This window comes from Podarcis cretensis (assembly GCF_951804945.1).
Source record: "Podarcis cretensis genome assembly, chromosome: 12".
In the NCBI taxonomy this organism is placed as follows: domain Eukaryota; kingdom Metazoa; phylum Chordata; class Lepidosauria; order Squamata; family Lacertidae; genus Podarcis; species Podarcis cretensis.
This window is the reverse complement of record NC_137181.1, coordinates 55,584,193-55,599,047: the sequence shown is the minus strand read 5'-3', so window position 1 is coordinate 55,599,047 and position 14,855 is coordinate 55,584,193. Positions and strand designations below refer to the sequence as shown.

The 14,855-nt window shown below is 43.6% G+C and overlaps 1 protein-coding gene and 1 long non-coding RNA gene across 2 annotated transcripts in view; both read right to left on the bottom strand.

Moving 5' to 3' along the window:
• Positions 1-14,855, bottom strand: part of LOC307199684 — a 99,616-nt gene that overhangs the window by 54,907 nt on the left and 29,854 nt on the right. The window lies entirely within an intron of this gene.
• AVL9 (AVL9 cell migration associated) overlaps positions 1-14,855 on the bottom strand; it is a 40,518-nt gene that overhangs the window by 13,119 nt on the left and 12,544 nt on the right. The window contains exons 4-10 of the mRNA XM_079947589.1: positions 11,317-11,388; positions 9,475-9,564; positions 6,145-6,211; positions 5,576-5,616; positions 3,797-3,835; positions 1,320-1,389; positions 136-686 (exon numbers count right to left, since the gene is read on the bottom strand). Coding sequence (XP_079803715.1) covers positions 136-686; positions 1,320-1,389; positions 3,797-3,835; positions 5,576-5,616; positions 6,145-6,211; positions 9,475-9,564; positions 11,317-11,388 — 930 coding nt within the window. The remainder of the gene's footprint in view (positions 1-135; positions 687-1,319; positions 1,390-3,796; positions 3,836-5,575; positions 5,617-6,144; positions 6,212-9,474; positions 9,565-11,316; positions 11,389-14,855) is intronic.

The window sequence follows — 14,855 nt, the reverse complement described above, 5'->3', positions numbered from 1 at the left end:
AAATATTGGCAGTCCACCTTTATGAGGAGCACTTGCTCCAGGACAGCTTACCCAATGAGAGGATAAAAATACAACTTTGAAACAAGATAAAAAGCAACGTGGAAACTTTCCAGAAGCCAAAACATGCCAGGTTACCTTAGTGAAAACAGCTAGCGGCATGCCATACTGGTCCTCTTCCAAACCTGATATAAGACCAGGAACAAAGACTGCGTGCCCTGTGTTAGGTTGAGGCTGCGCAGTAATGGGAATGCTTCCAGAGACTGCAGGTTCCTTTGGAAGGATTTCAGTCTGTGCTGCTACTGCAGTGATTTCACCTTCTCCTTCTTTCAAACTGGGGTCCTCCAGGATATTAGGATCCAGGGTTTCCCAGTCACTTTCAGATGATTCTGGAGAAGTGCGTGAGAAAGGTTTCAAATGCTGCCCATTGTCCCTGGAGACGTGTGCTCCGTTGAGATTGTCCTCGGTCTGAAATAAAGGTACATCTACTTTCTCAGTGTCCCGTTCTTGGTTTCCAGACAATGTTGGGCCTTCTGCATCTGTTTCCACGTTTTCGTTTGAAAGCGCCACAGTGGACAAGGAAACATAATAATCTGTAGGAGGTGGGACTTCCTGTTGGCCGACATCCTCTGAAACACTCTTCCTTGGCCGGTACTGTGAACAGTCAGTGAGACCATGCTCTATCATACCTGGAAATTATAAAAATCTCTTGGATAATAGCATCATGAAAAGTGAGTTTATCATAATGCAAAACACATTGCATACTTTGAAAGCTACCTTACAGCTCTGTATCTGAAGGCTCCCTTTTTCCTGAGCAAAGATGCTTTAGTTGAGATTCCTGCATGACAGGGGGTCGGACTAGATGATTCTCGGGGTTGCTTCCAATTCTACGATTCTAAGAATGCTTAGATTTCCATGCACAGTATATTTATAGCTTGAAGCACAGTTCCTTATACTTGCTAGAATATACCATACTAGTGATCTTTCATGAGACAAGCTGTATCCAAATGTCATTCTGATCTATGGTTTAGCAATACCTGAATGAACATAGTCTTCTTTCGGCCTTGACATTTCCCTTCCTCTCCTCTTACTGTATGACTGGGAGGAGGAGTTCTGGTTAACTGTGATTTTTCAGGTGGTCTGGGCCAGCAAACTGTGGTTAACATTAACTATGGTTTGTTTCAAACAATCCAGCTTCGAACAGTGATTTCTAAAAATGGCTTGTGGAAACCAACCACAGCTAATCACAGTTCTACGTTCAGGTGACATGGGAAACTGTGTAACATGCTTTCTATTGTTGTAAATACTTTACTCTCACTTACCAGGAAAGAGTGATAAGACTGTCATTAGGGCTCCCACCAGCCTATTCACTGGAGAGATATAAAACAGAACCTGAAAGGGAGGGGTGGGTGGGAATGACAAACGTTAGAGAAAGAGAAGAACGAAAAACAAACAATTCCAGTTCATAACACCCAGAATGACAGCAGCACATGACTTTCTAAGGCATAAAAAGATAAAAGGTAAAGGACCCCTGACAGTTAAGTTGAGTCGCAGATGACACTGGGGTTGTGGCACTCATCTCGCTTTACAGGCCGAGGGAGCTGACATTTGTCCGCAGACAGTTTTCCGGGTCATGTGGCCAGCATGACCAAGCCGCTTCTGGCACAACAGAACACGGAAACCAGAGCAGCGCACGGAAATGCCATTTACCTTCCCACTTGGAGCGGTACCTATTTATCTACTTGCACTTTTTGGCATGCTTTTGAACTGCTAGGTTGGCAGGAGCTAGGACCAAGCAACGGGAGCTCACCCCGTCACAGGGATTTGAACCGCCGACCTCCTGATTGGCAAGCCCAAGAGGCTCAGTGGTACAGATGTTTAAAGAACAGCATGCAGAACTCTACAGCACTGGAAATAGGAATCACAAGCAACAAATTTTCCTACGTTGCAGTTTAGCTAAATTATTCAAGGATGCCCCAACTCCATCTATATCCAGAGCCTAGGAGCCAACAGAGTACTGTGTGCTGTTAATAGTTCTTGAATGCATCTGGAGCCAGGTCTCAAGGTATATAGTCTGAGTCAGCATGGACCTGCTCTTAAGGTAAAGGTAAAGGTACCCCTGCCCGTACGGGCCAGTCTTGACAGACCCTAGGGTTGTGCGCCCATCTCACTCAAGAGGCCGGGGGCCAGCGCTGTCCGGAGACACTTCCGGGTCACGTGGCCAGCGTGACATCGCTGCTCTGGCGAGCCAGAGCCGCACACGGAAACGCTGTTTACCTTCCCGCTAGTAAGCGGTCCCTATTCATCTACTTGCACCCGGGGGTGCTTTCGAACTGCTAGGTTGGCAGGTGCTGGGACTGAGCAACGGGAGGGCACCCCGCCGCGGGGAGTCGAACCGCCGACTTTTCGATCGGCAAGCCCTAGGCGCTGAGGCTTTTACCCACAGCGCCACCTGCGGACCTGCTCTTAGTTAAGACCTATTCTTCAAAGAGGTTCACCTGCTCTTTTGTTTCATGACCCTACCCCCTCTTCTTCTGCAACATTTGTAATCTCCTCAGATAGTTCCAGCTATACAGCTGGAAGAACCCTCAGTACCTCTGCTGAAGATTGAACCTAGAAGCAGAGGATATGCTACTCTGCGTTTGGTCTGCTTCCTCATAGGTTCCAGGAAACATCCCACAGATTCCAGTGCATTAAAACGGGAAGGGCAAGTATGGCTCAACGCTCTGGAGTACTCTTGCATTTATGCTTTGTGACATGTAAAAAGTTCAGATTAATAATCATCTTCCCATGCTGCTGTAGCTATAATAGCACGCAGCATTTAATTCAGGGGTCAGCAAGCTTTTTCAGCAGGGAACCGGTCCACTGTCCCTCAGACCTTGGGGGTGGGGTGGAGCAGACTATATTTTGAAAAAAAAAAATGAACGAATTCCTGTGCCCCACAAATAACCCAGAGATGCATTTTAAATAAAAGCACACATTCTACTCATGTAAAAACACGCTGATTCCTGGACCGTTTGCGGGCCGGATTGAGAAGGCGATTGGGCCGGATCCGGCCCCCAGGCCTTAGTTTGCCTACCCATGAATTAATCCCTTCCACCCTTCATTTTTAAACATACGTGGCTACTGGATGAATATAAACCAAGGTACCCACAGGCGCACCCTAACCTCCTATGGTTACCGCAAATGATCTCAGTAAATATCCTCTCAAAAATCTACAATGCTTGAGAGACGATTTGCTCTTCCTGCCCAGTTCCTATTTACATTGGCCTGGCTTCCACTACACTAAACACACATTCTTATAAGCCTGTCCGTATTTTATTACATGTCAAGGCTGTGACATGGTCTGAGCAAAGGAAAAGTGCAGACAGATTCTCTCTGGGAGTGAGCACAGTGTTGGCTGATGTGGGTGCCTTTTCCCCAGTGGGGCGGAAGGAGACATGCCTGTACCATTTTGGGGTACTTTCCTTTTCTGCTCTTTTATACTTGGCAGCCATTTTGTGTTATGCTGCCTTGCATACAGCTGTCTCTGTACATCTGCATATCTGTATTCATATAGCCACACCACAACCTTAGCAAAGTTTGCTTACCTTTGCCATGGCAACTACTGCTGAATTGAAACATTAAAAAGCAGGCAAACAGAACAGGCACGTCTCCATACTAGCTAACTGCATGCATGGGATAGCTCATAACATCTATCCACAGAGGATAACATCTATCCATATTCCATTAAACTACGTCATTAAGCAAGTCCATTTCAGTTCTTTCTGCCAACCTGGGGAGAAGGAAGAGATCTTACCTTTTTCTCTAGGAGAATCAGCTTAAAAAGTATTAAGACCTTCAAAACAAAGAGACACAAATCTTAAACAACAGCAATAGGTATGCATATTAATATTTCATGATATCATTTCCATTTGACACTTCAGAAATGCACAATAAATATCTGAACAAATGATTTCATCTACTTTTATAACTTGGCTTTTCTTTTAAAATACTCAAAGCACCTGAAAGGATCAATCAACCAATTAAACAACTCATAGTTGTAATGAGACGTTATAAATTTCTAGGTTTTAGGCCCAGATACGGGGCAGAAACAGCTTTGGTCATCCTGGTAGATGACTTACAATGAGAACCAGACAAGATCACAACACGATTCATTTTCTTAGACCTCTCAGTGGCATTCAGTACCATTAACCACGGTATTTTCTGGGCCGTGCAGCTGCATTGGAAAGAGGAGGAATGGTACTACATCGGCCTCAGTCCTTTCTGGAGGTTTGGTCCCAGAATATGATACTGAAGGATTTCTCTTGAAGCCTATACCTCTGGCTTCTGGAGGCCCTAAAAATTCTATTCTGTCCTGCATGCTGTTTATCTTCTAAGTCAAACCATTGGGAAAAATCACCCAGAAGATTGAGCTCAAATTGCAGATGATGCCAAGCTTTGCTTCTCTTTTCCATCTGTCAATCTCAGGGAGGCTGTGGAAATCCTAAATAGGTGTCTGGAGACAGTCCTGAGGTGGATCAAGGTGAATAAACAGAAGCTCAGGCCAAATAATATAGAGGTGCTATGCTTAGGGAAGCAAGCTGATCCGGACACAGGGGTACAACTGCTGTTTGATGGGCCTTGACGTCCCTGAAGGACTAAGTTTGTGGTTTCTCTTGGGCTCAGCACTTTTTGGAAGCACATGTGCCTTTTTTCCAGGGGAAACCGGACGCTATCTAGAGGGACTGGACCTTGTTTCAGTAATCCATGTGGTGGTCACATCCAAGGTAGATACACTGTACATGGGGCTGCCTTTGAATATGATTTGGAAATGTCAGCTGTTGAGTTTGATTGCTAGTGGGTGCAAGGTGATCAGAGCACGTGACACCAATTCCGGGCCATGTTTAAAGTGCTGGTTTTGATATTTAAAGTCTCAAATGGTTTGGGGCCATGTTACGTGAAGGCCGTCTACATCAGTACAAGATCTGCCTTGAAAGGAAGCTGCCTCACACAAGGCCAGATCTTTTGTCCATCTAGATCAGTGTTGTAAATAGAAGAGAAGAGTTTTGGATTTGATATCCCGCTTTATCACTACCCTAAGGAGTCTCAAAGCTGCTAACAATCTCCTTTCCCTTCCTCCCCCACAACAAGCACTCTGTGAGGTGAGTGGGGCAGAGAGACTTCAAAGAAGTGTGACTAGCCCAAGGTCACCCAGCAGCTGCATGTGGAGGAGCAGAGACGCGAACCCAGTTCACCAGATTACGAGTCTACCGCTCTTAACCACTACACCACACTTAGTGGCAGCAGCTTTCCATGTTTTTAGGGAGGGGACCTGGGACCTTCTGTATGCAAAGCAGATCTTCTACCAATGAGCTACAACCCTTCACTATTAAGTATCACATTCAGCCCAAACGAACTAAGCCAACTATCAACCACAGAACAGTAACCTTTACAAACTGAGCGGTCTTAATACATTTGAGAATGAATCCCCTAATAAACCTTGCTGGAGCAGATGCATCTTCACTGTTTGTCAAAAGCAAAGCAAAGGCAGAAGTAGATGTACCTCCTTCAGAATTCACATCCGGAAGAAACATACCTTGTGTCTAAACTGAAGGACAAGATCTCTTGGAGACAGGCCTAAAAGTAGGGACAGCAAAACAATTAGCACACCTTAGTAAGAACCACCAACTCTTCCTGCTTATAAATGTGGAGAAACCTGCTGGCAGCAGGATTAAAAGATTTTGTACTACTTTCCCAGCACTTAGGGGCAAAGAATCTGTGGGAGCTTACATGGTTCATTGATCACAAATGCAAATTGGATTTTAACTACCAATAATAGTTGACTGCCTTCTCCCATTAAAGCCAGGAGGAAGGCCCTTCTCCTATTAATAGGCCTTTAATAATCCACTCATTACTTCTGAATAAACATGATTTTGAAAAAGCATCCGAGCAGCTCTCCTCACACAGCAGCGAAAATGACAAGCATTCTATGTAAAAGGAAAAAAAGTGACAGGTTTATCTAGCCCCGTGACTGATGGGAAAAGTAATCACAATAATTGGTACATTATTTAGGCGTGCGCAGACTTGGCATTAGACTTTAGAACCAACAAAGTACTTTAGGAAATGAAAATTGAACAGTTGTGTTATTTAGTAAATACTGCTCACCAAGATAAACCTGTGATCCCTCCAGGGGGCTTCCTCCCAGCGAGCTATTCATATGCTCATAAAGTTCCTGCAAAGCCATAAATTTTGAAAGCATTAAAAACACTTTCCAAAGGCATCTACTAGAAAATAAATGAAAAGGCTTCATACAGCATGGATCTGCCAAAATACTATGCTATGAAGAAGATTCTTGGCATTTTTTTTCAATGAGTCGCTAAATGCATAGACATCGGTCCAATGGACTCCCAGAGGCTTCAGCTGGAATCCAAAGAGATCCTTTGGTATAACCCAGAGTGGCTGTAAACCCAATGGGATCTTTGACCCTTTTTAGAGCCAGTGTGGTGTAGTGGTTAAGAGCGGTAGTCTCGTAATCTGGGGAACCGGGTTCGCTTCCCCGCTCCTCCACATGCAGCTGCTGGGTGACCTTGGGCCAGTCACACTTCTCTGAAGTCTCTCAGCCCCACTCACCTCACAGAGTGTTTGTTGTGGGGGAGGAAGGGAAAGGAGAATGTTAGCTGCTTTGAGACTCCTGAAGGGGAGTGAAAGGCGGGATATCAAATCCAAAATCTTCTCTTCTTCTTTAATGTGCTACACCACCAATGGCATTTGAAAATCCTCTCCTTTGCAATGGGGAAAAGCACTGGTTGAGAAAAACAACACATAGCTCCCCTGGGCTCATTCTAGGACAGCCTTTCTCAACTATGGATCCCCAGATGTTCTTGAACTACACCCTGACCACGGGCCATGCTGGCTAAGAATGATAGGAGTTGTAGTCCAACAATATCTGGGGACCCAAGGTCGAGAAAGGCTGATCTTGGAATATAGGTGTCAGGGAACTGACATCAGAGCCAGAAGTGGAGGCAGGGCTCCCAAGTGATGCCGGAGAAGGGCCAAGCAGGGAGAGAGGGAACTCATCGGCTGGGGAAGGAAATCAGCGTAACACCAGGGATAAAGGGGGGCGGTTGGGGGAATCGGAGAGGGGTCTCCAGGACTCTTCGCTGGAGACCAGCGGGGAGAGCACAGGTCCTCCTCTGCCCACACCCACCCTGCGCAGAAGACTTCCACGCAGGGAAAGTAGGCGTAGACTTGGCGTCAAAGAGCTTCTGTGCTGGAAGAAGTTTAAGAAACGCCCACTGACGGATTCTGCTAGCGACTGAACAGCCACGAAGTGAAGGGCTGTCCAGTCAGGAAAGGTTTAACCAGGCTACCTAGCCAGGTGTGGTGGCAACTTATGCACGAGCAACCCCCATACATTCATTACAATAGGGCACTGTCTTAAACTGAGCAGAGCCACTCGTTTACCTAGCTCAGTATTGGCTACACCAGGGATGGGCAGAAAGTAGACTGGGTCCTACCTAATAGATCCCTGGGTAATTTTCAATAGATCAACAAGCATTTCTCTTTTTTTATGAAAGTTTTCATTAATTTTCAATACAATATACATATCAAAGATTTATCACAAATTATATATTATGGAGTTCCTTCAGCTTATCTGCCAATCATCCGTAATTAAATTTTAGTTACGCATTTCCTAAATTTATTATTGTGACAAGCATTTCTGACTCACAACTATTAAGCAAAGGTAGCAACAACAACAACAACAACAAGCAACAAAAATGGCTCTTTGCTGAAATGAAGAAAGCTGGAGTAACCAGGAATGGACTTTGGCGGGGAAGGACTGTGAGGTTCTGGGCCTCAAAAACAAACAAACCTCAGGGTCAGAATTCTTTGATTCTAAGTGTGTGCCTTTTTTGCAGCAGGTGGAGCTCAGGGTGATAGCAAGAAAACCTCTACCACAAGGGTGACCACCCCTGGGTCTTAACCAGTGGTAGCTAACACAGTCCACTTGAGATACTGTTGGACTCCAACTTCCATCCAGCTGGTATGGTCCGTGTCCAGGGATTATGGGAATTAAGTTCATCACCATCTGGAAAGCACGGCATTCACATCCCCTGGTCTATTTTCTTTATTTCATAAAAAGTATATACCCCTTGATTTAAACGCGTGTGCACCCACCCACCCCTCAAAGTGAGTAGTTTGCAAAAAATTAAAACAAGAAAATCAAGAAAAAGAAACCTTCTGAATGCAAATAATGTAAGCTAAGGGTCTTCTTTTCTATCAATGGTTCCTCTTCATCCTGGAGAAGAGTGACTAGTGGGGTGCCACAGGGTTCTGTCTTGGGCCTGGTCTTATTCAACATCTTTATCAACGACTTGGATGATGGACAAAAGGGCATCCTGATCAAATTTGCAGATGACACCAAACTGGGAGGGGTGGCTAACACCCCAGAGGACAGGATCACACTTCAAAACGACCTTGACAGATTAGAGAACTGGGCCAAAACAAACAAGATGCATTTTAACAGGGAGAAATGTAAAGTATTGCACTTGGGCAAAAAAAATGAGAGGCACAAATACAAGATGGGTGACACCTGGCTTGAGAGCAGTACATGTGAAAAGGATCTAGGAGTCTTGGTTGACTACAAACTTGACATGAGCCAACAGTGTGACGCGGCAGCTAAAAAAGCCAATGCAATTCTGGCCTGCATCAATAGGAGTATAGCATCTAGATCAAGGGAAGTAATAGTGCCACTGTATTCTGCTCTGGTCAGACCTCACCTGGAGTACTGTGTCCAGTTCTGGGCACCACAGTTCAAGAAGGACACTGACAAACTGGAACGTGTCCAGAGGAGGGCAACCAAAATGGTCAAAGGCCTGGAAACGATGCCTTATGAGGAACGGCTAAGGGAGCTGGGCATGTTTAGCCTGGAGAAAAGGAGGTTAAGGGGTGATATGATAGCCGTGTTCAAATATATAAAAGGATGTCACATAGAGGAGGGAGAAAGGTTGTTTTCTGCTGCTCCAGAGAAGCGGACACGGAGCAATGGATCCAAACTACAAGAAAGAAGATTCCACCTAAACATTAGGAAGAACTTCCTGACAGTAAGAGCTGTTCGACAGTGGAATTTGCTGCCAAGGAGTGTGGTGGAGTCTCCTTCTTTGGAGGTCTTTAAGCAGAGGCTTGACAACCATATGTCAGGAGTGCTCTGATGGTGTTTCCTGCTTGGCAGGGGGTTGGACTCGATGGCCCTTGTGGTCTCTTCCAACTCTATGATTCTATGATTCTATCCTGGCTGTGGACTCCAGCGAGTTCACCTATCTCTCAGTCTACATGGGCTTCCCCATTTGCTTCAAGGGAAAGGAAAGCTATGCAGGTAGAAATGAAGGAAGGGTGACTTTAAAGTTTAGGAATCAAATGGATAATAATGAAGGCCCTCTATGGTTCACAGATCAGTATCACACAAGAGTTTGCATTTCTAGACAGAAAACTTACCTTAAGTATTGAAATTTGAGAGAAGTCTTTTTCTTCAAAGTAGGCATGTGTAATTAGCTGCAACTTAGCCTGGAGTAGCCCATACAGAGGCTTGAAAGGAAAACACATCATCATGTTACATCAAGAAAGGCAGGCACATAGTCAAGGACAAAAACAGCTACCCTTCAAAGCAAATTACACATATTGATCTCAAATTGATGACAAATTACACATACATTAGGTAACAGTTTATTTATAACGATTGACTATGTCAGTCATCCTGCTGTCAAAATAAGCAACAGTTTATTAATATGATAGTGTTCCTATCTGATCAGAGTAGTGTGGTAAAATACAGGCAAAATTGGGCTGCTTTGCTCCATTTGAGAGCTGGTGTAGAGTTACAGTGTTAGACCAGGGAAGGTAAAGGGACCCCTGACCATTAAGTCCAGTCGCGGACGACTCTGGGGTTGTGGTGCTCATCTCACTTTACTGGCCAAGGGAGCCGGCGTTTGTCCACAGACAGTTTTTCCGGGTCATGTGGCCAGTATGACTAAACCGCTTCTGGCGAACCAGAGCAGCACACAGAAACGCCATTTACCTTCCCGCTGGAGCAGTACCTATTTATCTACTTGCACTTTGACGTGCTTTCGAACTGCTAGGTTGGCAGGAGCAGGGACCGAGCAACGGGAGCTCACCCTGTCGCAGGGATTCGAACCGCCGACCTTCTGATCGGCAAGCCCTAGGCTCTGTGGTTTAGACCAAACGCGGGTTCAAATCCAATGTTCAAGTCAGCCATGAAGTTCACCGAGTGAGTCTGGGCCCGTCACTAACCCTCTGTCTAACCTGCCTCATAGGGCTGTTGTGGTAAAACAGGGCAGGAAGAACCACACACAGTACCTTGAGCACCTCTTAGTAAGGATTGGATAAAAATGCAATACATAAAGAAACATAAATAAGCTTTGCTTGTGCAAGTCAACTTCTCTATGAAGAATCTTTCTCTCTCTCTCTCTCTCTCTCTCTCTCTCTCTCTCTCTCCCCTTATGCAATTCAACTCCAGAATCTAACTCTGAGTATCATGTAAAGGTAAAGGGACCCCTGACCATTAGGTCCAGTTGTGACCGACTCTGGGGTTGCGGCGCTCATCTCGCTTTATTGGCCGAGGGAGCTGGCGTTTGTCCACAGACAGCTTCCGGGTCATGTGGCCAGCATGACTAAGCCGCTTCTGGAGAACCAGAGCAGCGCACGGAAACGTTGTTTACCTTCCCACCGGAGTGGTACCTATTTATCTACTTGCACTTTGATGTGCTTTCGATCTGCTGGGTTGGCAGAAGCAGGGACCGAGCAACGGGAGCTCACCCTGTTGCGGGGATTCGAACCGCTGACCTTCTGATCGGCAAGTCCTAGGCTCTGTGGTTTAACCCACAGCGCCACCCAAAAAGTATTTCACATCAGGTAGTTGTTACATGAGTCGTGACTTGAAAAGGCATGCTGGGGGAGAGTTAATGTGGCCTAATAGCTAGATTTCTGGATCTTGGGTTGGGAGCTGGGCAAACCCTGCTCCAGATTCAGTTCCTCAACTGTACAGTGATGGATCTCACAGATCTGAATGATGATAAAGGGTGTGACCAGAAGTGTTGTGTGTCCTATTTCACTTTCGTACAAAGCTAAAGGGGGGGGAAATGCTCTGGGATGTATTAAATTAGAAATGCTGTCATTTTAAGAGCTTGCAAATGGCATTTTTTTCTGTTTACTAGAATACAATTTTGAAAGAATGCTTTTGTCTTGGATTTCAACAGGAGTGTGCCTAACATGAAAGAAAGATCCCCAAACACACTATTTTTAAGGCATGTAACTATCTCTTACCAGCTCACTTAGAACACAGACACTTTTCTGTACTGTTTCTCGGGTAATATCTGCTTGCCGTACTTTCAAGGCCTTTGAAAAAGAGTAAGAGAGAACAAGCTTTTACTGCATTTTTACACATCCACCTTTAAGGAACAAATACTCATTTAGCCGCAGCATTCATAAAAACAACTGAGCACTCTACAAAATAAAAAATAGGACAGTCTCTGCCTGTAGGCATGTTGTCTAATAAAGCACTGGGCACATCATGGAGAAAGGAGAATGAAGGTAAAAAGAAGGGAGAGAAGAAGGGGTCAATAAGGAAAGGCCAAGTGAAAATATTTGCTTTGAATACAATAATAGAAGAGGAGATCCATCCCTTTTCTATACATTGTCTACATTTTTGGCACCCCCAGTAATCATATCAACTTGAATGTATTTATGAAGCTTCCACAAGTTTACATGTGAAGACATGCGTTAGTTCTGAAAAATAAGGCACTTTTCCTGTGTAAGAGGTATGTTGAAGCAGATACTATCCTTACAGGGCAAACAATCCGATGCATAGATCTACCCAGTCGAGGTCAGTGGAGCTTACTTTCAGGAAAGCATGCATGGGACTGTGAACCTAACACTCTCACAGGCTCATCCTTGTAACGCTAAACCATGGTTTTGCATCATGTGTGAACTGAGTCACACAGTCAGTTGCTTTCTTAGCCAAAATTACATAGTACCACCATATAATTCACCCAAATTGCACACAAAAAACCAAGGGAGTGTAGATGGACAGGTATGTAATGTAAGACCTGTTTTTTAAATGCAGAAATAGTAGTAAGTGAAGACAAGACCAGTATAAAATTATAAGTCACAGTGAAATAAAACAGTTCCATTGCCATAAATCTTTTATTGTAATATCCTGTGATATTGTAATATCCTGTGATATCCAGTTAGAGTTATGAAATTGCTGCAGAGGTTTAACAGACTATAAATGCTGCTGGAGCATGACAGGGCAACAATATTAGAATATAAATGAATAATTTAGGAACTCATGATTTTAAAACTATCATGTCATAGAAAGGAAAAATGGTCTGCCTTTACCAAACATATCAAAACCTTCATAGGTTTGAGTTACATCTCTTAGGTTAAGATCAAATCAGTTTCTCCCACAAAAGGAAGACATATATTTACGACTCTATTTCTAAACATTAAACCCCTGGAAAATTAATAGTTAATGCTCACGGCCAACTTCCACGTGCTTCACCCAACTGCTAATTTAAACATGAATCAACAAAATAATCTCTATCAGCTTCTCTGGGTTTATGTAAATAGAGGAGTTAGTCATCCAGTAATGGAGCAAGAGGTTAAAACACATATGATTATGAATCCCAGGCTATTGGATATTTTGTTGCAGATTAAGTGCTATTTGATAGCTAAATGTATACTAAACTGGACAGAAAGTAAAAAAATATGTTCCAACGTATAGTGATGTTAAATTCTCGAGAATAATCTTTTGGAGAATATTCTCGAGACTGTTCTCAGTTAATGAGAGTATTAGAGAATTTTCATTTAAAATAGGAGAATATTCATTTTAATGCACTGAAAAAGGTATAATTTTAAGGCACTGAAAATTTATTAATGGGTAAACTTGCTCAGATGGCAGCCAGAAACTGTACAGATACTTTTATTCAATGGGGCAATGCAGTGAATTCACATTATTTGCTAGGCTTAGGTATTTTAAGTGTATAAAGCATTAAGGCCACTTTCTGTAAAAAAAAAAAAAGCACACTATATGGCCAAGGATATAGAACTGCTAAGAATAAGGTCACATCAAAATAGAAAAAAGGGCTATTACATATAGCTGAAATACATATGAATTTAAATGTTCTTTTTTTTTATTAAATATTTTTTATTAACTGACCAATCAAATCAGATCAAATGACATCACATAAATTCCGAATTACAAAGCCGAGTTTTAAATTTTTTGTTGGGGGGACCCATATTTCAAGTTCCGAAGGGGATTCCAATCATCTTCTTGCTGCTGCGTTAATATCCACAAATCTGTCCAAATAATGTTCATAATTCTATCCAGTCCTATCTTGCTGTTCCCACATCTCATCTTGTTCGTATATTTTTCTTTTTTCTTTATGATCTCTTCTGATAATCTCCTTAAGCAGGTAAACACCAGTTATAATCCTGTGTGAATTTTTCCGTTCGTCCAATCATCATGTCGAGATGGTTTCCATATATCATCACTTTCATAAATAAAAGCACTCTTTCCATCATTAATCTCGCAAATCTGTCGCCTTCTTTAGTCCCTCTGAGGAGGCTCACACACAATATGAAAACAGATCTATTCCTCCTCCCAGACATAAGTCTTTCGACAGAACTTGCCAAAATGGCGACGCTATTTTTTGCTGCGTCATTCCAAAGCTCTTATGCTTTCCACGATCTCCTTAAAACATGCTTTGGTTAGAGAATTACGGTATCTCCACACAGTCTTAAATCCTCAGCTTAAGTCATTTAAACGGCATTTCTGACTGGGGGGGGGGGGGATTCTTGGTTAATCACATAGAGAAAAGAAAGGAAAGTTTTCCCCCCCATCCAGTCCCGTTGCCGAACATACCGAGCCTTGGTGTGTCTTCTCATGATTTATTCCTGTTCCTCCGACCCGTCTTGTTTATCAGAGATCTCTTTAGTTAGCAGTCTTTACTCCCCATTCTTCCTTGAAATATGTGCATTAGCTTCCTCCTAATTGTTTCTTTTGAAGTTGCTGCAGCTGGAGGCGCGAATCAGAGACAGCGTCCAGGAGCGCCGAAATCCGCACAAGGGCTTTCTGCCTAGTGCCCCCACCCCCTCAAGTTCGGGGGTGGTATAGGGCACAGCAGGCAAGGGCAGTTCCCCCCACACACTTGGGGGCGGGGCAGGAGGCTGTTTACTCCCATCACAGCCTCTTAATTACCTCGTGTGGGTCGGAGAGATGTTTTTGTCAGCCATCTTCCGATGCGCCCCTAGTGGCCCCCCATGAATTCAAATGTTCATCAAATTAAATGAATAGCACTTTAAAAACTAAATAAATAAATAAATAAATAAATAAATGTTTTCTGTAGCTCGCATTTCAGAACTGCCAATGGTGAATGACACAATGCCCAGTAATGTAAGTGGATCAAAAAAATCATTATTCATTACTTACACTGGCAATATCACAGCTTGACTTATTATTTACTAGATTTTTTTAATGTGGGTTGTAAAACTGGTTCTTACATTAGAATTTACAGTTTGTGGAGAATATTCTCTGGAGAATTTTCTAGCAAAGAAAATTCTCATTCTCGAGAATATTCTCTGGAGAATATTTTCACCCCACATCACTACCCACGTAACATTTGATATCAAGAGAAGTCACCGTGTAAACAATGAACATTACTCCTGCAGTTGCATTCACGGTATCGATACAGGCCAGAAAATCTGCAGCTGGATTCCTAGCTAATGTTTCCATGTTCATATTTGCACATCATGCTAAACCATGGCTCAGGAGGGCCTTAGGCTCATGCATTCCTCCCCCTTCT